This window comes from Heterodontus francisci, chromosome 6 (assembly GCF_036365525.1).
Source record: "Heterodontus francisci isolate sHetFra1 chromosome 6, sHetFra1.hap1, whole genome shotgun sequence".
Classification (NCBI taxonomy): domain Eukaryota; kingdom Metazoa; phylum Chordata; class Chondrichthyes; order Heterodontiformes; family Heterodontidae; genus Heterodontus; species Heterodontus francisci.
In genome coordinates, this window is record NC_090376.1 from 11,464,286 (window position 1) to 11,489,628 (window position 25,343).

A 25,343-nucleotide genomic window follows, 5' to 3' on the forward strand; every position below is an offset into this window, starting at 1 on the left:
GTCACAGTAAGGGTTTAAACCCCTTTTTTCCCCTGCCCTACTCCTCAAACTCTGACAACTGAGACAAGTTGCCCCATGCCCCTCTTACTCTGAGGTATTGGTGCCCCTGTTTAGAAATAGTAGCTAGTGACGCAGGAGCGAGGAGCAGGGAAGGGGTAGTTGGTGCATTCCGTAGATGGTTCTGTCACTAGAAGCACCTGTGTGTGCATGTGCATATGTGCATAATATTGTCAGCAGGGATCCCAATGTTGTGCCTTCAGTATAATGAGCAAAGGTAATAACTGTTTTATTCAAATTGCAATTGAGATAATTTTGCTTTTGTTTATCCTGCTGATCCTTCAGCTCGAGTGTATGACAATCTGGATTCATGTGAGGTCGTCTACTCTACACAGCTAACGACTGCTGCAGTTCTCCTCGAGGTAAGTGTTTAGTCACTTACTGTAATATCTGGTGTCTGTGTTCATTCATAGTGAGACCTATTTGGCTTCATACTGATATATATTCCTCCTGCTTCCATTGTTATATCAGCACATTCCAGGCAGAATCATTCAAACCACTGCAAAAAGATTGGGAAATTTTAAATGCAAATGATTTGTGGCCCAAACCGCTTGTGCTTGTGTTTTCCATGTTTTTTTTTAAATGCTGGTTTAAGGTTCAATTTGCCTGAATCAGGACTTCGCCCACACAACTGACCATGGCCTCGGTACAAGATTTTTGCCAATTACGCTGGTTCAGGAAGGCTCTTCAAATCAGGTTCATTTTCTCAAGCGTTCAGCCGCGAGTAGACCGGTTTTCAAAATTGGTTTTCATCAAATCCTTAATTTACTAAAAAAGGACTAGTGTACACCAATGAAACAATTAAATGATTCAGTACAGTTTTTGTCTTTTTTTTTAAAAAAAAAGCTGGTTACTTGCAGGGCCAATCAATATCGCTTTAAAAAAAAAAACAAATTTGGTCATTATCACATTGCTGTTTGTGGGAGCTTGCTGTGTGCAAATTTGCTGCTACGTTTTCCATATTACCACGGTGACTACATTTCAAAAGTAATTCATTGGCTGGAAAGCGCTTGGGACATTCTAAGATGGTGAAAGGCACTGTGTAAAATTCCAAGCCTTGCCTTTTTTTCTCCCCATCCCCTTTTAGGAAGAGTGGCAGCCTATTTGTGCACAGCAAGCTCCCAAACTCAGCACTGTGATAATGACCAAGTAATCTGTTTTACCAATGTTGATTTGAGGGATAAATATTAGTCAGGACTCTGGGGAGAATTCAAACACAGAATTGTTACAGTGCCGAAGGAGGCCATTCAGCCCATCGTGTCTGCACCGGCTCTCCAAATGAACAGTTCATCTAATACCACTTCCCTGCTTTCTCCCCGTAACCTTGCACATTCTTCCTTTTTCAGACAACAGTCTAATTCCCTTTTTTGAATGCCTCGATCGAACCTGCCTCCACCACACTCCCAGGCAGTGCATTCCAGACCTTAAACACTCGCTGCGTGAAAAAGCTTTCCTTTGTCACTTTTTAGCTTCGTTTGACAATTACTTTGAAATCTGTTCCCTCCCCTGCTCTTCTTTTGAATTATGCCTTTGGGTTTTTTTTAATGCCCACCTGAGAAAGCAGGTGGGGTCTTGGTTTTAACTCCTCCATCAAAAGACGGCTCTTCTGACATTGTAGCACTCCTTCAGTACCGCACTGGGAGCATCAGCCTAAATGTTTGTGCCCAAGTCTATGGAGTGGGGCTCGAAGGCACAACTTTCTGATTGAGGCGAGTGTACCACCAACTGAGCCATGGCTGAAAATACTTCCATTGATCTATCTATCTGGGATTCATTCTCCCCAACCCTTATCCCCAATCAAGGGAGTGCCAGCAGTTGCCATTCAACTCTGGGAGCCATCGTTTTGGACAACTGGAATCCCATTTTATACAAAACAAATGATGCAAAGCTCCATTTAAAGTTGCTTTTAAACCTCCGGATTACCTTGTTCCTTCCTTCAGGTTGACTGTTTAGACCTGCAGAACTGCCTCACCAGCCGTACCATTATAACACGAGGGGAGACGGTGTCCACCCCTCTAAACATGGACCAAGCTCTGGATGTCCGAGATGCTTTCGTGAAGGTGAGAGCTCCTCGCTGTGCGAATCGTGGATACATCATCTCTGCAAGTAGCACTCTTTGCAGAGTTGGTTTATTTTTAATCTGAAGAAAAGAATGAGGATTTTGAGGTGCTCGGCTAGGCAAAGTTGTACATCAAGTTGGCAAATGCTTGAGGTTTAATCTTTTCCATGAAGACGTTACCCCTCTAAACTTTTTCAATGTTGTCAGTCTCGGAACGAGCATGGGCTGCATTGGTTCAGGAGAGCCTCTTCCGATTCTGATGTGGTTTTACAGTCGGTCGCCCTGGTTGCATCACAAATGCAGCAATGCCAGTCATAAAACTCAAGGGCAATTAGGGATGGGTAATAAATGCTTTTTTCTTTAAGTTTACATTTCTGCCATGAATAAGTGGGAGCCAAGGGGCAGGAAGTGAGGGGAAAAGATGCTTGCATACAAAATAAACTATTAATGAGAGAACTGGAGGTGGGTGATGGGAGGAAAGATAACAAAACATTGAACCCTGCTCTTAACGCTCATTTTTAAACCTGTAAGGGACTTTGTTTTATTCAAATATTTGGCAAACAATTCTTCATTTGCGACGATGTTATAGCTTGGGCTTCTTCCAAGACCTTTCCCTGTATTAATATCTAAAATAGCCATTTTCTTGATTAGATTGAATTTCCTATGAACATAAATTTGCATTGTGTTGTTCTGTCTTGCTTGAATTAGCATTCAAAATTCTAACAATGCTCCCCACCACCACTGTGGCTATTTGCTCGATGTAATTTGCCCAGTTGGTTTTCCTATCCTATCAGAAGTGGCTCTTCCACTAAAACACCATTGCCTACAGGCTAAAATTGCTGCTCCTATTTATTTAGATAAAATAATATATTGAAGCAGAAAAATAAGCAAGATAGTCATAAAATCATACAGCACAGAAGGAGGCCACTTGGCCCATCTTCTCTGTGCTGACTCTTTTGAAAGTGGTCAAATTAGTTCCACTCCCCTGGAGAAGTGATGTTTCTCTGGATTGTCCAGCAGAAAATTGGGGGAAAACCTCCTCATAAATTCAGCCCCTGTTGGTCTCCTTTCTGGTGTACATCTACTGTGCAAGTGGCCTGATTTTAGCATCTGCTGCCTGTTTTTTAATTATGCTTCTAAATCGCTTTTGTGGTTGCTTGGAGAGGTTCCTGTGGAAGTGAGCAGTTTCTGTACTTTGGGGAGTCAGACTTGAATATCAACTACTGTCCAAAAATACATTGAAGGCAAATACCCACCAGCTTTCCAGTACAGAGAAGCCATGGGATCACTCTGCCTCCCAGTGGTATTCTCTGTACTGCTCGTTGAAGCAGTCCTGTTGTTTTTGCAGAGGTTTTTAGAATTGGCAGAAGAGACTGGGGAGGGTGGAAGAGATGTTGGGGTGAAACCTAGAGTGAGGGAGGGAGAGGGTCAAATCACAATGATCGAGAATGCAACGAACTGCTGTAGTTCTCCTTAATCTGATGACCCCACATTTTGCCTCCTCCCTCTCCCCTTTATGCACATCAAGGGTATCTATGGGAGGCTATTTGTGTGGATAGTGGAGAAGATCAACGCAGCTATTTACAAACCTCCATCTCGCGAGCCCAAGGTGTGGCGCAGGTCGATTGGCTTACTGGATATTTTTGGGTTTGAAAACTTCCATGTCAACAGGTAAGATGGGCATTGTCCATTGTGGTCCTGTACATTCCTATGTCCATATCCTTGACTTTGGGGAGTTTCTCCTTTCACTGCATTACATTCTAGATGTTCATGGCTTGGTTTATAGGATATTGGTATGTAGTGGATAATTAATTTTAGTAACCCAACAGCATTAGGAACAGGAGGAGACCATTCAACCCCATGAACCTGTTCTGCTATTCAATTAGATTGTGGCCAATCTGCACCTCAACTCCATTTTTCCACCATTGCCCCATAATCTTTTGACACCCTTACCTAACAAAAACCTAGCTTTCTCCACATTGAAAGCTGCGATTGTCCTAATGAAGTAGCAAGCTGATTAATGCAGGGGAGGATATGAATGTCATGGTGTGGTAGAGTATTCCTCCTCGGAACTGAGGCATATTGTCAGGGCAGCAGGACTCTGGTAGTTCTTGATTTTGACATTGGGCACCTAACAAATTGAAAGTATGGGATGTTGTGTTGATCTTATGTCTATTATTGTTGACCTGGACATTTGAAGAGCATTCCTGCTCTTATGTGTCAAGAGTGCCACGGCATCATTTATGCCCATCTGAGAGGGCAGATAAGATGTTGGTTTAACATCTTAAAGATGGCACCTCAGACAATGCTGCACTTCCAGCCTAGATTATATGCTTCAACCCAAAACCTCGTGACTTGGAGGCAAGTGTGTTACCACTGAGCCAAGACTGACACTTGATGTCTCATGGTGGGGAGGAACATCGCAAAGTTCATGGGTCAAAAGGCCTGTTTGTGTTGTAACATTCTTTTGATTCTTCATAGAATACATAATACCTTAAGTGCAGTGGTTATGTTACTGGACTAGTAACGAGAATGAGTGTTCAAGTCCTACCATGACTATTTGAGAATTTGAATGCAGCTTGAAGTGACTATCAAGCTGTTGATTTGTTGTGAAAATCCAACTGGTTCATCTCCTTCTTTTTAGGGAAGGAAAGCTGCCCAGTCTGGACTTTCATGTGACTGCAGTCCTGCACCAATGTGGTTGAATCATAACTGGCCCCTGACTGGTCTAGCAAATAACTCAGTTGTATGAAGGCCCACCTCCACCACCACCTCTGGGCAACTAGGATGGGCAATAAATTCTGGCCTTGCCAAGAACATCCAAATCCCAAAAATGAATTTATCAAAAAAAATTGATCAGCTGTTCCATGTCAGAAGTGAGATTGTGGGGCTAGACACGTGTCTGAATCATATACAACCTGGTTTAATCTTGTCCTTTTGCTTCACTGTAGCTTCGAGCAGCTCTGTATAAACTTCGCCAATGAAAATCTGCAGCAGTTTTTTGTGCGCCATGTCTTCAAGCTGGAGCAAGAGGAGTATAACCTGGAGAACATCAACTGGCAGCACATTGAGTTCACCGACAACCAGGATGCACTGGACATGATTGCGCTCAAACCCATGAACATCATTTCCCTCATCGATGAAGAGAGCAAATTCCCTAAGGTGTGGGTGTAGCTGTGGCACTGGATTTGTAAGCAAATGGAAGGAGGTGGATAGAAACTGAGGTTAGAGTAAAGATGTGTCAATTAGCATTGAGTGTTCTTTCAACCCCATCTTCCTGGTCCTTATGGATACATTCAGGAACATTTCAGGGAGTCTTCCACCACCCCGCTCCACCCACCTCCTTAGCAACAGGGTCATTCTAGAGTATGGTCTCAAAAACTAATGATCCAGGCTCAGACAATGGAGTAAAACTCTTCTAAACCTCATGTACATTGTACCTCTTGTAAAACTTTCCCCTAAACCCATCATCAAATGTATCTATGGAAGATAGCAGAAATGAGTGTTGTCATTGACCACCTCCTGCACATGGCCATTCTGCATGTGAACCTAGGAGATGCAGGTTGGCAAGCTAGTCAACCATGGGAGACATCAGGAGAATCTTCTTTACAAAGAGGGTGCTGAGAATGTGGAACTCACTATCTCAAAGAGTGGTTGAGGCAAATTAGCATAGATGCATCTTAGGAGAAGCTCGATAAATAAGAGTGGGAGTGGGCTCGTGTGGAGCATAAACACTGGTGCAATGGCCATAAGGGGCCAGTAAATGTTACATAATTCTATGCAATTGCAGCCAAGTCCAACCTGATCTTCAGTTGATGCCCATATCTTTCCTGCATGGATTGTAGGTTAGTGAACAGGAGTAAGAACTCTGACTATATTCCCTTCCTCCCCAGCCCAGTTACACGAATCCAATTGTTGTACTGCTGTAGCAGCCCTGAATAATATCACCAAACATGGCCCAGACTTGTGCCTTCCTGCGCTGTACGAGTTCTACCCTTGGCAGCAGATTAAACCATTGGGAGAGTCAGACTATTAAATTCAATTCAAGTGATGTTGTAGCAACTTTAATATCCACTAAACTGGGGAACAGTGAAACTGTGTTTATAGAGTATATGTAATATGGCATTCGAAAGCAACATTGTTTTTTTTCCTTTAAAGCAAATTCTTACCTCCCTACAGGGTACAGACACAACAATGTTGAATAAACTGAATTCCCAGCACAAGTTGAACACCTATTACATTCCTCCAAAGAACAACTATGAAACCCAGTTTGGCATCAGCCATTTTGCTGGAATAGTCTACTATGAAACCAAAGGTAGGTTGCTGTGTTAAACGTTTGGGACTAGATTGGAATCAGACTCCAAAGCACCCCAGCTATCCATGAATGTACTTTGTGTAGTTCTTCTCTTTTAACCCATTAGTTGTTGCACATAACCTCTGATTCTCACTGGTCAGGTTTAACTATTGGGGGGGAAAACGCATTTTGTAATGTGTAATTATAAGAAGGCTATTTGGACCAACAAAAGTTCCTTTTTACCATTCTAATGCTAGAATCATACTGCACAGAAGGAGGCCATTTGGCCCATTGTGTCTGTGCCAGCTCTTTGAAAGAGCAATTTGATTAGTCCAATTCCACGAATCTTTCCCCATAGCCTTAGAAATACTTTTAAGTATTTATCCAATTCCTATGGCAATATTTTGAAGGGTGGGGGGAGTTCTCCCCAGGGGTCCTGGGCCAATATTTATCCCTCAACCAACATCACTAAAATCTGATTTATCTGCTCATTATCACATTGCTGTTTGTGGGAGCTTGCTGTGTGCCAATTGGTTGTCTTGTTTCCTGCATTATGACAGTGACTACACTTCACAGGTACTTCATTTGACTGTAAAGCACGTTGGGATGTCCTGTGTCCATGAAGGGCACTATATGAATGCAACTCATTCTTTTCCTACTGTATGCATATCTGGGCTGTCTCATGCTGTTGGGTTTAGGATTTTGAAATAAGTAGCAGTTTTCCTGGATCAGGAAAGAACACGTGAGGTAACAGTGCCATGACTGACAATGCAAAGGAGCTGAACAGTTCAGCTTCAGTGAGTTCATACTTCAGTCATCGAGCCTTTGTGGTTTTGTCGTCTTCCTTTTTTTTAAAAAAACGGAGGCCTCTATTTTAGGCCGCCTGAAGGAAGGCATCCTGATGCACCAGAGCAAGCATTCTAATCCGACATGGACTCTCCCATAAATAACCAATTAATGTCCAAAGGAGAATACAAAATCCTGAGGGTGTTTTATAACCAGCCCTGTGAAAGTCAATCTATCATAACTGACAGCATGATCCTGCCACTTTACATTGCCTTGACATCCTCAAGAGCTGTGTGTTTTTGTTCCCCTTTTTGTCAGGTTTTCTGGAGAAGAATCGGGACACGCTTCATGGAGACATCATTCAGCTGGTCCACTCCTCCAAGAATAAGTTCATTAAGCAGATCTTCCAGGCGGATGTCGCCATGGTAACTAGCATATTTTTAATTAGAGGCGTTTCTTTTTTAGTGTGTTTATTTGTGATATTTAGAGCTCGTCTCCAATATTCTGCTAATACTTGACTCCATTCAACCAGTTGCTCTAGTAGCAATCTAAAGAAGGGAAGTGCCTGCTTGTACCTGGATTGACTTGATGCATTCTCAATGATTCTTTTCCTTTCTTTGTTCATGACGTCGCTGACAATTGTCCTTGAGAAGGTGGTGGTGAGCTGCTTTACTTGGCTGCAGGCTGTGTTGCTTATTATACTTTGGTGTAGTGGATTGGTACAGTGGAGTGGTTTGCTAGGCCAATTCAGAGGGCAGGTAAGAGTCAAGCACATTGCTGAGAGTCACATAGGCCAGACGAGGTAAGAATGGTAATTTCCTTCCTGAAGGGCATTAGTGAATCATATGGTTTTAATGACAGTCTGATAGTTTCATGGTTACCATCACTTTTATGACTTAGTTAACTGAATTTTAATTCCCGGACTGCCATGTGGGATTTGAACTCTTGTCTCTGGATCATTAATCCAGGCCTCTGGATTTCAAGTCCAGTAATAAAACCCCAATGCTACCGGACCGCCTTCATCCCAACCCTGATCTACAATGAGATTAGAGACCTTGTACAATACTGTATAGTCAGCTGAGTTGAATGTTTCAGCATTTGTGGGAGAGGTTTTGGGTCCCAGGGTGGGATTTCCAAAGCCCCCAACACTGGCGACAGCTACACTAAAAATACTGGGGTTCATTTCTGGGGCTACGGGAGGAGGAGCGAGGGAAGGACATAAACTGAAACAAAGTCGGCATTTTGAGGCTGAAAGGTGCAGCTGCAGGAGACCTGGATGGAGAAAAAACTAATTCAAACATTTTCTCACTGTCTGCCCTCTCATAAGAGCATAGGAAATCGAAACAGGAATAGACCATACAGCTGCTCAAACCTGCTCCGCCATTCTATATGATCATGGCTCATCTTCTGCGTCAACTCCACTTTCCAGCCAACTCCCCATGTCTCTCAATTCCCTGAGACCAAAAATCTATCTCTGCCTTAAATATGGTCAATGATGGAGCATCCGCAACCCTCTGGGGTCGAGAAATCCAAAGATTTACAACCTTCTGAATGAAGAGATTTCTTGATTATGACCACCACGACGCAGGCGTGGGGTATGGGCCAGACCTGAGTCACAAACAGCAACAAGGTGATCGCCTCGCACCTGATGACCAGGTTGGAGAAAGAACACTGCTCCCACATGCTCAGCTTATGGTGTACCCTGGCTACCTGCTCCTTCCAGGTTTTGGCGCACGCCCCCGCCCTTGCGAACCATATCCCCAACAAGAGGGTGGCGCAGTGGTTAGCACTGCAGCCCCACAGCTCCAGTGACCCGGGTTCAGTTCTGGGTACTGCCTGTGTGGAGTTTGCAAGTTCTCCCTGTGTCTGCGTGGGTTTCCGCCGGGTGCTCCGCTTTCCTGCCACAGCCAAAGACTTGCAGGTTGATAGGTAAATTGGCCATTGTAAATTGCCTCTAGTGTAGGTAGTTGGTAGGAGAATTGTGGGAATGTGAGAGGGAATATGGGATTAATGTAGGATTAGCATCAATGGGTGGTTGATGGTCAGCACAGACTCGGTGGGCTGAAGGGCCTTTTTCAGTGCTGTATTTCTCCATGAATCTCTATTGGTGATAATTTAGGCCCCAGGCCTCCGCCTGATAACACAACAGAAAGGTATTCAAAGCCTTATCAGGATCTCATTAGTCCCTATACGTGGAATATGAACACTCATTTATTCCAAATTATGTCTGTCTAATAATTTTTTCTTAACCACGCTTCTCCTAAGAAATGTCAGGTTTCCAAGATGACTGTCAGTTGGAGTTCTTGCCTTTATCTTTGCTGTTAAAAGTATCTAAAATTTCTTTGCAATGTTGGCTCGGACAGGTTCCTGGGAAATGTGATCAGTTCTCCCTCTCTCTCCTTCCGTCCAGGTTTAAGCCAGGCCAAAGTGCTGAAATAAAATAGCAAATGCTGGAAATACTCACCAGGTCAGGCAGCATCTGTGGAGAGAGAGAGAGGAACAGAGTTAACCTTTCAGGCCAATGACCTTTCAGCAGAACTGGGAAAAGTTGGAGATGTAAAAGGTTTTAAGCAAGTGAAATGGGGAGGGTGGGGAAAAGAACAAAGGGGAAGGTTTGTGATAGAGTAGAAGGCCGAAGAGGTTAAATGACAAAAGGGTTCTTAGTGCAAGTATTTCCAGCATCAGGTATTTCTAGTATTTTCTGTTTTTATTTGATTTCCAACATTTGCCATATTTTGCTTTTGTTCAAGAATTGAAAGTTAATCATCTATGATTCTTAAGGATGCTGAGCCAAATCAATGAAGTTGGAATGTGTTCAACTGTTTGTTTATTTTGGGATTGTACCTGATTCATGTTTCATTCCAACTGGAACCCCGGGTCGACACTCTGAATGATGCTGCACAAGGAGGCTATTCAACCAAACCTGCCGGTGGCAACTCCTCCAATTAGTCCCACTGCTCTACCCCTTCCCCACAGCCTTGCAATTTGTCCCCCTTCAAGTATTTATCCAATTCCCTTTTTGAAAATTACTGTTGAATCTGCTTCTATCACCCTTTTCAGGCAGCACGTTCCAGATCTTCATAACCTGCTGTGTAAAAACATTTATCCTCCTCTCTTTTCCCCCTCTGGTTCTTTCGCCAATTATTGCAAGTCAGTGTCTTCTGGTTACTGACTCTTCTGTCAATGGAAATGCTATCTCCTTATTTACTCAACAAAACTCCTCATGATTTTGAGCACCTCTTGGCCTTCTCTGCTTTAAGGAGAACAACCCCACTACTCTGATCTCTCCACGTAATGAAGTCCCACATCCCACTGCTCCAGTAAATCTCCTCTCTAACTGAAGTCTGAAAAATCTGCACAGTTTGCACAGGCACTATTAATGGTCACTTTGCATAGAGTTTATGCCACTTGATGCCAATGTGCAGATTCCCAATCATTGTTCAGCCACCTTCACCTTTACCTAAACTCCTCCAGGTCTAATAAAAGCTTCTCCAATTTGAATTGTTGCCAGGGTTCCACTAACATCCCCATCTTTTTCTTTTTAAAATATAATCTCATCTTGTCTTTCCTTTTCTTTTCTGCCCTGTTAAACATGTATCCTGAATATGTGTCTGTCTCTCTCTGTGGCTATTGAACTGAAATATTGAGTCCTCCTTCAATACCTCTTCAAAAGGTAAAAAGTGAGTGTAAACTTCAGGGTGGAATTGCACGATGAAAGATGTTCATCCTCCACTTTTATACTGAGTTGTAGCGCCAGGCTTTTTTAAAAAAAATATATAATAATTCCAGGGTTCTTGCTCTACTGGTTAAAAGCCATGATTGAATTGAATGGCAGAATAGGCTCAAGGGGTTGAATAGACTACTCCCGTTTCTATATTCCATCACTCCACTCCATTCCATCAGTCCTAAATTTGCCTCTTAACTAGTTTGGACCCATTTCCTCTCTTCCTACTCTCAATTTAGTTTGAAGTAATTTTCTAGATTTGCTTTTCAACACTGTTTTTCTGCTTTATGAACATATATAAGATCACTTCTCAGTAGTTTCCTATCATAGAATCATACAGCTCAGAAGGAGGCCATTTGGCCCATCGTGCCTGTGTCAGCTTCTTGAAAGAACAATCCAATTAGCCTGACTCCCCTGCCCCTTTCTCCATAGCCCTGCAAACTTTTCCGTTTCAAGTGTTTATCCAATTCATTTCTGAAAGTTCCTCTTGAATCTGTTTCCACTGCACTTTAGGCAGTGTATTCCAGATCATAACTCACTGGGTTTAAAAATTTTTAAAAATCCTCCTTCTCTTCCCCTTGGCTCTTAAATCTCTGCCCTTTTGGTTATCAACCCTCTTGCCAATGGAAATGGTTAGGGTAGGTAGTTAGTTTGATCTTTAGAGTAGGTTAAAGGTTCGGCACAACATCGTGGGCCGAAGGGCCTGTGCTGTGCTGTACTGTTGTATGTTCTATCTCTCTTGTCAGAACCCCTCATAATGCAAGGCTAACAGCTCCAGATTTTTTAATTCTATAACTCCAGGCCTTTAACATCAGGGATCAATCTTGTAGCTCTTGTCCGTCTCCAGCTAGAATGTCTCGGTGAGCAGAACTGGACATGGCACTCCAGGTGTAACCTGACCAGAACACACTACATTCTGAGCATAGCTTCCTCTGACTTGTGCTATTTTGACTGAGTAGCAAAACCTTCTATTGGCTTTGTTGATTGCTGCTCTACATTAGACATGTATGAGTGTTGAGTTTACCAAAACCCTTGGGCCTATTTCTGTTTCATACTTGCCTATTTCAATGCCATTCATGGACCCCTTTTTTTTTTCCTTCCTTGGAGCTTCTATTTGCATTAAATGTAATGTCCCATTGCTCTGCCCACTTACATATTCTTTCCAATTTTGTCATTCCTGTATCCTCTACCTCTTCTAGTTTTGGTCTCATCCATTAATTTGGCCAATTTGCACTGAGATTGTGAATCAACACAATTCATCTAAATTGGAATGATTTTGTGGTCCCAGTACCAGTCACTAGATTCTCAGGACCCCCGCCATTCCTCCAACAAGTTCCCTTCACACAATTTCTTATCCGATTCGGAGAGTTCACCGATCTGAGCTAAACTAAAAGTCCTCTGCTTGCGGCTTTGTAAGCGCCTTCTAGAAGTGGACATACTGCACAAAGAATCATAGAGCATGGAAGGAGATCATTTGGCCATTGTACCTCTGCCATCTCTTTGAAAAAGCTATCTAATTCCTGCAAATCTTTCCTTTTCACGTATATATCCAATCCTGTTTTGAAAGTTGATATTGAATTTGCTACCAGCACCCTTCCATCATACTCATTATGTAAAAGCATTTCCCCTCATCTCCTCCTTCTCTCCCGGTTCTTTTTCCAATTACTTTTTAACTCCGCTTCCTCTGGTTACTGACCCTTCTGCCAATGGAAATCTCCTCCATAATTTTGAACACCTCTGTCAAATCGCCTCTTCACCTTTTCTCTAGTCTTTCCTTCACATCTTTGGTACCATTCTAGTCAATGTGAAATTCGTTTGGGCAATTGTGGTCTTTGTTCAGAGTAGGAGTTTACATCACAAAATTGGAGCTAAACTGGAAGTTTTTATTGGGCCACAATATTAAGAGAGATATCTTGACACAATGGGAAATGATATTGTGAAGTTGCGGTTAAATCACGTTGCTTGTACAGATAGAACTAGCCTGGCATACAGATTTTCCATTTGGGGTCAGGACCCTGATATCAGGATTAAATGTGGGTCCTGACCCCAACCCCCCCAAAACCGTATCGGGAATAGTCACCTGACATGATTTTTGTAGGATTGACCAATTTATTGCCAGAGGGCATGTTTGCTGTTTTAATTAAGGACAGTGGGTGGGCTCCTGAGGCTGGAAAGCCAGTAGGAGGCCATCCAGCAGTGAAAGAGCTGCAACCTGCTGCTGGAGGAGGGGGGAGGACCTCCCAGATGGATGCATTTTCTAGCACTTGTAAAATTTATAAAAGTAAAAATGGTCACAGCTGCCAGACTTCCATCACGAAGGGGAAACTTCTCTACAGGGCTGGCTGCGGCTGTAGCTTTGGTCGCTTTTTGTCATTGGGGAGGGGGAAAAGGGTGGTTTTAAAACCAATCTGGAGCACTGACAAACCACACCCCCTCCCCCCACCACCGTCCCTGCCTAGGTCTGCTGCCAGGAAGCTGCCTCTTTTATCTGACCATGTTTCAGTCACTGCAGAGGGCCGGCCTACCCACTGGAAATTTCCAGTCGGCGTGGGAAATGGGCCTTTAATAGGTCCCTTTAATTGTCTCAATTAGCTATTCTGAACCTGACTCAGCCTCCTGGAAAATAGCTGGGAGTCTGGACTGTGCAGGGAACTCACCGGCCCGCAGTGGGAAATTCCAGGCCTACCCACCTCTGTTCCCGCCATCATCTCTCCACATAGGTGTCAGACATAGAATTCTGCCAACAACATTTTCCTTCAGTTTGTTGTCTAAATCAGACATTGTTACAGGTCATGTCATGTCATCTCATAGCAGATGTGCCAGAGTTCAATTATTTGGAGCAAGATTTGTTGTTTCAGTTGTGAAGCATGTAATCTTATGTTGGTGTGTCTCGCTATTGGAAAAATAAGCACAGCTCCTCCAGGGGGACGTGTTTGTCGGTCATGCTCCCAGTATAGAGTTTCGCATGTTGGGGGAGCACGTATTGGAAACATTGAATGTGTGGTGTTCAGTTTTTCCCATCCAGTAAAACGAGCAGATGAGAAATCATGGGCAGTGCCCCAATATTCCAATGGTGCATTTCCAGTTGTTACTAGGGTTGCCAATTCTGCCTGGATGTATGTTTGGAAGTATCACCACATGGCATCCTGCTTCCAATCACTTTGTTCTCAAGTCAATAGCCCCCGCCCACCGATTTTCTAATGTTTTTATAACTCAAAAATGAAAAAGGGAGAAGACTTTTTAAACTCTGCTCCTCTGTGATCTAGGTTTTTTACAGCTGTGTTCAGGGCATTCATCTTTAATTCTTGGAGACTCCAGAAGTATCCTGGGGGTGGGAGTGGTGATCTGAGTGTGAACCATTTCTAAACATATTGAGAATTTACTGTCTGGTTTCCAGCCGCCATTTTCGAACTCGCTGAGTACTGAACACCCCAACCACCACAGCGTACAATGAACAATGTCATTCCCATGACTTTCTCCCTGTGCTGGAGAAACCATCAACAATAATGTATCTGCCCACCAATTAATCAGCAGAATTTTCATGGGACAAAATCTTATGCCAGATGTTGCTTCATCACACTACCCCATAATGTGTATGTTTATTTCTGTAAATTATTTCATTCCTCCTCTAGGTATGAACAGAACTGAATTTTTCATTTTGTGTCTCTGGTCTCTATCTAGAGTAGCACTGAACTATATGAGCAAGACCAAAATTTGGGACTCTTGTCCTGTCACTCCTCGAGGGATGGGGTGTGAGCAGTGAGCCAGTCAAGCTCTATTAAGGTGGATGGCGAAGGCTCCGTTAGTCGCCATCTAGTTATCAACTCAACTAGTCTTTTTTAGTTCTTCAATAAGATCAACACTGCACTCTCAGCAGAAAGATCATGTTAAACAGTTGGACTCCTTGTAACTCTACACTGGCTCAACCCAGTTAAATAAACTCCTTGATCTCCAACAGAGTCAGTGCCAAGCTCGTGTCATTTTGTCTTTGGGGTGGGGGAGAGAAAAGGGGCATATTTTTATCTTGGTTTGGTTGGAAGATATGGTGAAGTGCTTTATGTTCCTGGCAGTTGAGACTTGCACACTGAGTGGGGTCGAGCTTAAATTCGGACTATCCACAAGTGCCACTTTCTCCCTTTTCAGAAGGACGGGGCCACTAAGGGGAAGCTAGATAATCCCAAGAAGAAAAAAGGAATAGAAGGTTATTGTGATGGGGTGAGATAAAGAAAGGTGGGAGAAAGATTGTATGGAGCATAAACACTGGCATGGACCAGTTGACCTAAATAGCCTATTTGTTTGCTAGAATTACATGGAAATTACATCTAAGGAATAGAAAGAGGTGGTCTGTCTAAATTAAAACTACATTGTGTGGCTCATACTGTATTAAATATTTTAGCAAATAACATTTGGGACACCGCATATGAGTAATTTGAGACATGACATGTACTTGTATGGGTAGAGTAGATGACTTTGGACCTATGGTTCTCCGTTATGAACCACTGGCCATCTTTCTCACCTCATATCTGGGTTTGTGGTTGATGGATTACTGGGATTAATTAACAATTCCATTATCATTGTATCTTGCAATCTAGTTAGTTTTCCTTTTTATTGTTTGATGTTGGACAGCGTATGTTAATCAACAACCTATTAAAAGTATAGGAGGAAATCAAAGAACAATTGTTGGACTAAAAGTGTCCCTAATTTATGAACGCACATTCATAATGCTGCATCAGGCACTACCTCAATTTTAACATTCTCATCTCCGTTTTAAAATCCCTCCATGACCTCAGTCCTCGCTAGCTTGTAATTTCCTCCAGTTTTACAAGCCTCCAATCTCTTGTTCTCCTCCAGTTCTGACCTCTTGCACGTCCTTGATTTTCATTGCTCCACCTTTGACAACCTGCCTAGGCTCCAAGTACTGGAATTCCCTCCCTGTACCCCCTCTTCCCCATTCAAGATGCTCTCTGAAACTTACCTCTTTGACCATGCTTTTGGTCACTTGCCCTAATATTTCTCATAATGTGGCTCTGTCAAATATTGCTGTCGCTCCTTTGAAATACCTTGAGATGTTTGACGACGTTATAATGCAAGTTGTTGCATCATAACCATTTCCTGCTTGGTTTTTCCAAATGAGAGAATTTTTTTCAGGACCCTTTGTCTGGGTGGAAGGGGGGTGGTGGGGGTGGCGCGGTGAAAAGAAGTGAAATTAAATGTTTCCTTTCTTCCCCTTTAAATACTGAGCAGTGGTGCAGGAGCTGCTGAGAATGACCACCAGGGTCACTGCAGTAAATGTTCCAAAGGAAAGTGTCTCTTGTTGTTTCATTGCTTCCTGTGTTTTTAATTTCCATTGTCCGGCTTATTTCCCAGGGAGCAGAGACCAGGAAACGCTCGCCAACCCTCAGCAGCCAGTTTAAGCGGTCGCTGGAACTGCTGATGAGAACGCTCAGTGTCTGTCAGCCCTTCTTCGTTCGTTGTATCAAGCCCAATGAATACAAGAAGTCCATGGTAGGATTCACTAAATGTTTCTGTTACAGCATTATTATTTAATCTGTATGACATTCTAGAGGAGCAGATAGTGGGGAAATATAAATCGTCCCCCAAGCTTGGGTAAATCACTGCTCAGTCACTAAATGGGAAAGGAAGGCATTTGTTTTAAAAGCTTGGCCTTTCAATATTGGAGGTTGTTACCGTTTGCAGAGCAAGGATTTTTAAAAAGAAAACGAACACTTGGAAGATTTCCACTGTGCACAAGATCTAATGCAATTGTAAAATCAAAACACAGTTTATCATTTTGCTACAACTAGAACATGGAAAGAAAACCTCTCTGCATATCTCTGTTGAAGGTGTTTCTGCAACAGTAAAGACAAGTAAGAACCACTAGCAATTTGTTTTATGTGGAAAGGGCTTGCAGTGCCTCACACAACACCCTTGATTTTTAAAGCAGGCGGGGTGTAAACAAGTGATGAACCTCTGGAGTCCAGGGGGAACATGAAAGCCCAGTCGATCTTAATAGCCAGGACCACATTTCCATAACTTTCCTCCCACCCCTGGAACAGATCTGTGGACAGGAGTGAGGAGTCTGCAGCCAAGAAAATGCAGGGATCGGTCCCCAGCGGGCAGGTAAGTGGGAGAGGGCTGTAGGGCATTGACCTAATTTTAACTGCGTCCCCGCCTGCTTTCCACCCGGCGGTCACAACCACTTTCAAAGTGAGTTGATCATTTCTCCATTGCAGCACTGCCCCCACAAGCAGACACTTGAGGGTGAGTAACTAGTTAATCTCGGTTTTTTGACAGTTAAGGACAGTGTGTTGACCGAGATACCAGGGGAACGCCTCTTTATCGGATTCTTTAAATCAACACAAACCTGCGGGTGGGGTTTCGGCCACTCTTCTGATCTGAAGGGGCAGCACCTCCGATTGAAGGGAGAAAAATCTGCGATTTCTGAATTTTGAAGCAAATGTTTGAAATGCACAGCTGGTCCTTTGTCTATCAGATGAAGGATCTTCTTCCATCATCCGAACCCCTCTCCTTACAGACCTGCTGTGTATTTTCAGCATTTCCTATGTTGTCCCAGATTAGATTCATGATTATGAGGGCCGTGTTTGAGTAAAATAGTGTTTTTCTGGCAGGATGGTCAGTCACCAGATGGCCCTGATTTAAGGTAATTAGTAAAAGAACCAGTTGGGAAGACAAGCCTGTAACTTGATTGGTTATACAGCACTTTGGGGTGCTCTCGGGCCAGGAAGGGCACTAGATAAATGCACAATCCTTCTTTCTTCCTTCTGAAGGAGATTACTCATGTTGGGTATTTCTAGGACGACTGATCTTACCATCCAAGTGGAGATCCATGTGAGTAGTGTTGGGTTATTTGACCATGAAAGCCTTCACAATCTGGTCTGCCTCTTACCTGAATCCACAACTACAGTCGTAGCATTCAGTAGGAGGGAGAGCTTAGGATTCCTTGCTTGTTTCATTCCTATTCCCTATTCTAATGCTTTCAATGATACCATGGCTGTGATCAGTTAACACCACTGAAGGCCTAAACCTGGAGCCTTCCTGATCCGTGTGACTCAGTTCCACACTGCTTTGTGTATTTACCCACTGATCCATTAAGGCAGAAGGCTGAATTTTATTTTCAAATGACCACAACGTGATATCTTTTTGATGTCTGACAGTTGTTTGACCGGGAGCTGTGTGTTCGCCAACTGAGATACTCTGGAATGATGGAAACCATTCGGATCCGACGAGCAGGTTATCCAATTCGTTACACCTTTGTGGAGTTTGTAGACCGATATCGAGTGTTGATGCCTGGAGTCAAACCAGCTTACAAACAGGTAAATACAAAATCTTCTTTATTCTTTGCCGATTTGTGTTTTTTTTCATTGAAGATTTGACTGTTTTCCTTTGCATTCAGATTTGAGAGATGTGGACCTCAATGGCAAAGTTGACATTTTTTCCCCATCCCTAATGGCCTCTGAGAAGGTGGTGGTGAGCTGCCTTTTTGAACTGCTGCACTCTGTGGTGTATGTACACCTGCGGTGCTGTTAGAGAGGGAGTTCCAGGCTTTTGATCCAATGATGAAGGAATGGCGATATATTTCCAAGACACTATCCTGACCAACTTGGAGTGGAGCTTGCAGGTGGTGTCCCTATGCGCCACTGGTTGGTACAAGTTGCAGGTTTAGAAGGTGCTGTCGAAGATGAAGTCAGTTAGTTATTTATAACTAGGTCAGAAACCCGATAAGTTTTCACCATTTCACCGGTTCCTACACTTGTCTGCCCTTTTGGCATGTCCGTTTTAAGCTTCCGTGTGATTCCCAACTGAGATGTGTTCTAGTGCCTTCTGAAGCTGAAGTAAAAACAAAATGCTGGAAATGCTCAGCAGGTCTGTGCAGAGAGAAACCGAGTTAACGTTTCAGGTCACTGACCTTTCATCAAAACTGAGAAAAGTTAGAATTAGAATAGGTTTTGAGCAAGTAAAAGGGGGAGGGTAGGAGGATGATCAAAAGGGAAGGTCTGTTATAGGGTGGAGGGCAGGAGAGATTTAAATGGCAAAAGGTTTCATGTTGTAGGTACCTGATCAAACACAAGAAGGGAAATGGAAAGTTTTGAAGGTGAACAAGGTACAAGAGATGAACAGAAAACCCGTTGAAGAGAAGAGTAGAATTTCTTCAAGGTTGGCATTCCTGGAAGAGAAGTGACAGTAACCGCTTTCCAGCGATACAGCACACGTGCCCTGCCTTCACAAGCCTCTCTCAGTAATGCAGCCCATTACTGCAACCCGAGAACTCATAATTGCTTCAGTGCTGGTGGCATGAAGGATGGGCTCAGCCCATGTGACCACCCTTGTGATACGAAAACAAAATCTGAGGCTCAATGGTATGTCGGTAAATTCTTATCAATCCTTCCTCACATTAAAATCCACCAATAGCAGATGAGATAAACAACCATTTAGTCAGTTTAGTGATGCTGGTTGAAAATTGAATGTTGGGAGGGCGGGGGGGGGGGGGGAAAAGACCCCTGCTTGCTTACAAATAGGACTACAGGATCCTTTACATCCACCTAAACAGACATACTGATGGGGCATGGAACATCAGGAACTGGAGAAGACCATTCAGTTACCTCATGGCTGATCTGTACCTCAACTCCACTCAAACAGCCTTTGCTCCCTATCCCTTGATTCCCTTGCCGAACAAAAATATTGTCGTCTTCAAAAGTTGCCACCTCTGATGCCGCACTTCCTCACTACTGCCTAGTTTATGTGGTCATGCCTCTGGATTGGGGCCAATCACTTAGAAGCAAGCGTACTGCTAACAGATTTACTGGAACCCAATGATGCCAGATCATGTGTGGACTGGAGTTGAGTAATGCGTTTTATTAATTAGTAAGATTTCTCTCTTTTTTTAAAAAAAAAATGCTCTTCTCTATTCCTAGGGAGATCTGCGTGGTACCTGCCAGCGAATAGCAGAAGCGGTTCTTGGACAAGGTGGAGACTGGCAGATTGGAAAGACTAAGATTTTCCTAAAGGTGTGTAAGAATTTCCATTGGTGACATCTGAGAGATGTTGGGATGTGGGAGGAGCAGGTGCAGGGGGTGCAAAGAGGGTGTGAGTGCTGCCTGTCCAGGACTGCTGGCTTCCAACACAGACCATTATTGATGGGGTGAAAGTCTCTCCACCAGCTGTAAGAACCCTTAAAAATGCAAGACTCCTGCGGCTTGTCCAGCTAGGACCAAGCTTCCTGTTGGGGCCATTAGCTGGGAAGGTTATCTGGAGTCAAGTGGGATGGAGCTCTTCTCTTGGTGATGGACAGATTTCACTGGCGAGCCACCCTGGTTGGCCAATTGTCAACACTTCCCAGGCCTAAATAAGAAAGGACAGCCTTGCATTTCTATATATCGCCTGTCACAACCTCAATGTTCCAAAGTGCTTCACAGCCAATGAGTTACTTTTGTAGTCACTGTTGCAATGTAGAGAACACGCCAGACAATTTGCACACAGCAAGATCCCACAAACAGCAATGCGATGATCAGATAATCTATTCTTGTGATGTTGATTGAGGGCTAAATATTGGCCAGGGCACGAGAGAGAACTCCCCTGCTGCTCTTCGAAATAGTGCTAGGGGATCTTTCACATCCAGCTGAGGGGGCAGACAGGGTCACTTCCCAGTAAGCTACTCCTTCCCATCCCCTTCCCCCACAACCTCATGTTTGCTCTAATTGAAGCTTAAGGGGAATTTCCAAAGTTGCTCCCAAGTAAAATTGATGACTAACAAAGGGGTTGAAATACCAGAGGATGCAAGTTTTTAAAACTGGGAAGTAAGGAATCTCTCCTTTTCACAAAGAGTAATCAACTTGCTATTGAAGGAAAAGGGTGTGAGTCAACTTTTGATGCATTGCTGAAGAGAGAGGATTGATGCACCTAGTGAGAACGTGGAATTGAGATTTTTTTTTAAAAGATGCATCTTGGGCTTTGCTGTCTACCTTCCAACAATTCTCCAGGGATAAAGGGGGTTCTGTGGAATGGTTCTCAGCTAGGAATTTACTAATGAGTGGTTCCCACGGGTGAGGAAGTATTTAGCTTGTTATCTTGAGGGCTCCACAACACTTCAATTCTGAACTCTTGTGCATCCCCAATGTTTTATAACTCTACCATTGGCTGCCCTGCCTTCAGCTGTGTGGACCCTAGCTTTGGAATTCCCTACTGCTAAATATATCTCCCGCTTTCTCCCTTTCTTGTCTTCCCCCCCCCCCCCCACCCCCCCCCCCGCCCACTTCACTCCTTTTAAGAAGTTCCCTTTAAGAACCATCCGACTATATTTGTGTGGCTCAAGCGTCCAATTTTGTTTATCACACCTGTGAAGGACACAGTAACAAAATGTTGTGCTTTTGATGTAGTATTGTGTGGTGCTGAGATCAGTGACTGGCTGCAGGAGTAAAACACTTTCTTTCCCCATCCACCCATGGGAGAGTTTATCAGAGATTCTCAGCTGTTGCTGTATCAGGAAGCTGCTTTGTACTTTATTTATTGCTGAGGACAGCAGGAGAGCTTGGCTTCCTGGCAGGAAACTCCAGATCATCTGATGGGACAGTGATGTTTGTAGAAGGCCATTGTCATGGAAACATAGGGAAAAACTTGTGGGTGTGTGCTGAGATTTTTTTTTTTATGCATTTTTAGGATTGAGGTTTAGAGAATGGGTCAGGAATAAAATAAGAGGTCGGAAAATATGTCTAACTGCAATTGGTTACTAAAAGAAAAACGCAATGAAAAGTTCCAAATTGTAGTGTAGGACTGATGGCCCAGATTTTGTGGTCCCATTAGTGGGGAACATGGAGACGTTTGCTGCTATAGAGGGCCATAACAGCACCACAACGTCCGGAACGCACGCTTGCGCCAAAAGCTAGATGTTTTGGTGACCCATAATGGGCTCCAGAGAAGCAAACGATGATCAGATATCAGCCGGATAGTGGAAACCCATCACCGTTTGAATCTTAAAATCTTCACAATAGGTTTTTTTATTCGTTCATTTATTTTTTATTCGCTTGTGGGGTGTGGGTATTGCTGGCTAGGCCAGCATTTATTGCCCATCCCTAATTGCCCTTGAACTGTGTGGCTTGCTAGCCATTTGAGGGCCTGGAGTGACCTGTAGGCCAGACCAGGTAAGGACGGCAGATTTCCTTCCATAAAGTGAACCAGATGGGTTTTTACAATCGACAATGGTTTCATGGTCACCAGTAGACTAACTTTTAATTACAGATTTATTAATTTAATTCAAATTTCACCATCTGCCAGAGCATTAGCATGGGACTCTGGATTACTAGTCCTGTGCTATGGATTGTGGACATCACTGGCTAGGACAGCATTTATTGCCCTTGAGAAGGCGGTGATGAGCCGCTGCCTTGAACCACTAATCCTTGAGTGTAGGTACACCCACAGTGTGGTTAGGAAGGGAGTTCTAGGATTTTGACCCAGTGACAGTGATATAGTTCCAAGTCCGGATGGTATGTGGCTTGGAGGGGAACTTGCAGGTGGTGGTGTTCCCATGCATCTACTATCCTTGTCCTTCTAGGTCATTGGTTTGGAAGGTGCTGTTGAAGGAGCCCTACTGAGTTGTTGCAATGCATCTTCTAGATGGTAAACACTGCTGCCACTGTGCATCAGTGGTGGAGGGAGTAAATGTTGAAGGTGGTGGATGGGGTGCCAATCAAGCGGGCTGCTTTGTCCTGGATGGTGTTGAGCTTCTTGAGTGTTGTTGGAGCTGCACCCATCCAGGCAAGTGGAGAATATTCCATCACACTCCTAATTTGTGCTTGTAGATGGTGGACAGGCTTTGGGGAGACAGGAGGTGAGTTACTTGCTGCAGAGTTGCCAGACTCTGACCTGCTCTTATAGGCACAGTATTTATGTGGTTGGTCCAGTTCATTTTCTAGTCAATGGTAACCCCCAGGATGTTAGTGGCTGATGAGTGGCAAGTAACATTACATCACAAGTGTCAGGCAATGACCATCTCCACAAGAGAGAATTTAATCATCTACAATTTGATGTTCAATGGTATTATGTGTGTGTGTGTGTGTGTGTGTGTGTGTGTGTGTGTGTCCCAGTTTCTCTCCTATGCCTCCTCTCCGTATCGAGAGTCTCTCCCCTAATTTCTCTCCCTCCCTCTCTGTCTGCCTCCCCTCCTTCCTGTCTCAGTATTTAAATGTTTATATTTTTAAAAAGTTAATATAAAGTGTTGGAAGTATTTAGAACAGTCTTTTTAAAAAGTAGGTGCTAAATATTTAGAAGCTTAACAGTTTTAAAAAGTGTTTCAAGTGTTTAAAATCTATACTCAAACATTCACCTGCCTTTGGAGCTGAAGCCTGACCAAAAAGGGTGTGTCTTCAGCTTGTGACACCATTGGGGCGTGGCTTCAGTGGCAATGCGCCCTGCTGCTAGGCCTCATAGACTGTAGACGACATCAGTAGACCATGCTGCAGCAAGAAATGGAAGTTCTCGCTGCAGCTAACGTCCAAGTTTTTATTTCTCTGTGTAACTGCTTTGCTGACTGCAAAATCTGGGCCAATGTGTAGTTTTGACTCATGTGCATTTGAATCCATGTTGCTCTCCACACCCTATCTCCAGTAAATGCTCCATCTCAACTAGACAATTATATGTAAATTGTCAGCTGTGGTAAAGCACCATCGGAGCAGGCAGAGTTTTCCCCATAAACTTGGCCACTTTTTTTGTTGCAATAATCTTCCCTGCAGGTGGACTAGGCCCTTGGATTTCAGCGTAAGGGGTTGAGCCACTCGTTGGAAAACCTCATGGAGGTGTGAATATTCATCTCTTGTACAAGATACTAGTAACTCATTGCCACCTGTGTCCCAATTTTGGCTGGTCAATGTGTGGAGAAATCCTTGCTCCAGACCAAGAACAACCCCAGCTCTCAACCACAGATAGCCAACAGGTGGTCTCCTCTGTGAACATAGGAACAGGAGTAGGCCAGTCAGCTCTTGAACCTGTTTTACCATTTATTTAGATTATGGCTGGTCTGTATCTTAACTCCATTTATTCACTTTGGTTCCATATTCCTTAATAGTCCTTATCTCCATCTTGTTGAAATTTTCAACTGACCTCAGCTTATGTCTGTATTTGGGGGAAATGCATTAGATTTCCAATGAATCTAGATGTTGCCTGTAATCATTAGATATTCACAATGGTCTAGTCTGCTGGAAGGAGAGGTACTGTTTTTTGTTTTTCCTCCACAAGTGGGGTGTGGTTTTTTTTTCAATGGAGTGATATTGCCCTGAATAGGATTTATTTGATCGGTGTTTTTTTTTTTTTGAACTTGGCTTTCCTTTGGCCTTTTTCAGGATCACCATGACATGTTGCTAGAGATCGAAAGAGACAAGGCAATTACAGACAAGGTCATCCTCATTCAGAAAGTGGTTCGAGGATTTAAAGACAGGTAGGGCTCATTGACACTGGAGCAGCCCAGTTTTATTCAAAAGGCCCCAAATTTATGGAACGCTATTTGGTGGAATCTCTTGAATGTTGCCGTCCAATTGCAAAGTGAATCACCTGACACTTCAGCAGGGGGAGGCCATTAGGCCCATTGTTGGCAGCGTCTAGTCTAACCCTACTGCCCTACTACTACTCGAGGTCAGCTAGCAACATTTGATTATGAATATGAGACATGTGAATAATGCTATTGCTAATTGGTCTAAGTTTAGTCGAATAAGGGAGGGAGCGTATGATCGTGTTATGACCTCTTTCAATCTAAATCCCTCCACTTCAAAGCCCTGTACAGCCGTTTGGTTTTAATCTGAATACCTTTGGACCTTTTTAATTATGTTTATATTTCATATTTATAATTAAAATGAAAATTAGTAGTACAATTTTTTGTTTGAATAACATTGCGGACATCCCAAAAAAAAGGAATTTCTAGATGAGAAAAGACCCAGGTCCATTTAGTTTGTCTTCTGCTATCCTGGTATTCACATGATACAATGATAGTTACTAATCACAGGGATCAACCTCATCAATTAGTCTACAACAGACCCAGACATGAGGAAAACTCACTGGGGAGAGCTTTCCGAACCATAGGTCCAAAGTCACCTGTTCCTCCCATATTACTCTTGTATAGTATTCCAAGATTATTTTTTTCTGGAAGAAATTTAATTTGCATTTGAATGAATCAATATTAACTGCTTCCGCCATCTTCCTAAGGAGCCTGTTTCATAGATTGACCACTTGCTGACTGAAATATTGTTTCTGTAAATTAGTTTTGCCTTCTTCAAGTACAGGCTGTGCACTCTGATTCTACTGCTCTGGACAAGGTGAAACAGTTAGTCATGGTCTATATTATCCAGTCCCTTGAGAATCCCAAGAGCAGTAATCATTGAGAACACACCCCATTTACCTAATCACTTCTCATAAGCCAATCC

At 43.3% G+C, this 25,343-nt stretch overlaps 1 protein-coding gene across 4 annotated transcripts in view; it reads left to right on the forward strand.

Moving 5' to 3' along the window:
• myo7aa (myosin VIIAa) overlaps nt 1-25,343 on the forward strand; it is a 127,690-nt gene that overhangs the window by 24,623 nt on the left and 77,724 nt on the right. For all 4 annotated transcript variants that reach the window (XR_010975184.1, XM_068033109.1, XM_068033110.1 and 1 more), the window contains exons 9-18: nt 343-419; nt 1,998-2,117; nt 3,645-3,787; nt 5,068-5,278; nt 6,296-6,431; nt 7,515-7,621; nt 16,288-16,425; nt 18,096-18,254; nt 19,854-19,946; nt 24,270-24,364. Coding sequence is in view for 3 of the 4 variants with exons in the window: in XM_068033109.1 (XP_067889210.1) it covers nt 343-419; nt 1,998-2,117; nt 3,645-3,787; nt 5,068-5,278; nt 6,296-6,431; nt 7,515-7,621; nt 16,288-16,425; nt 18,096-18,254; nt 19,854-19,946; nt 24,270-24,364 (1,279 nt within the window). In the remaining variant the exon portion in view is untranslated. The remainder of the gene's footprint in view (nt 1-342; nt 420-1,997; nt 2,118-3,644; nt 3,788-5,067; nt 5,279-6,295; nt 6,432-7,514; nt 7,622-16,287; nt 16,426-18,095; nt 18,255-19,853; nt 19,947-24,269; nt 24,365-25,343) is intronic.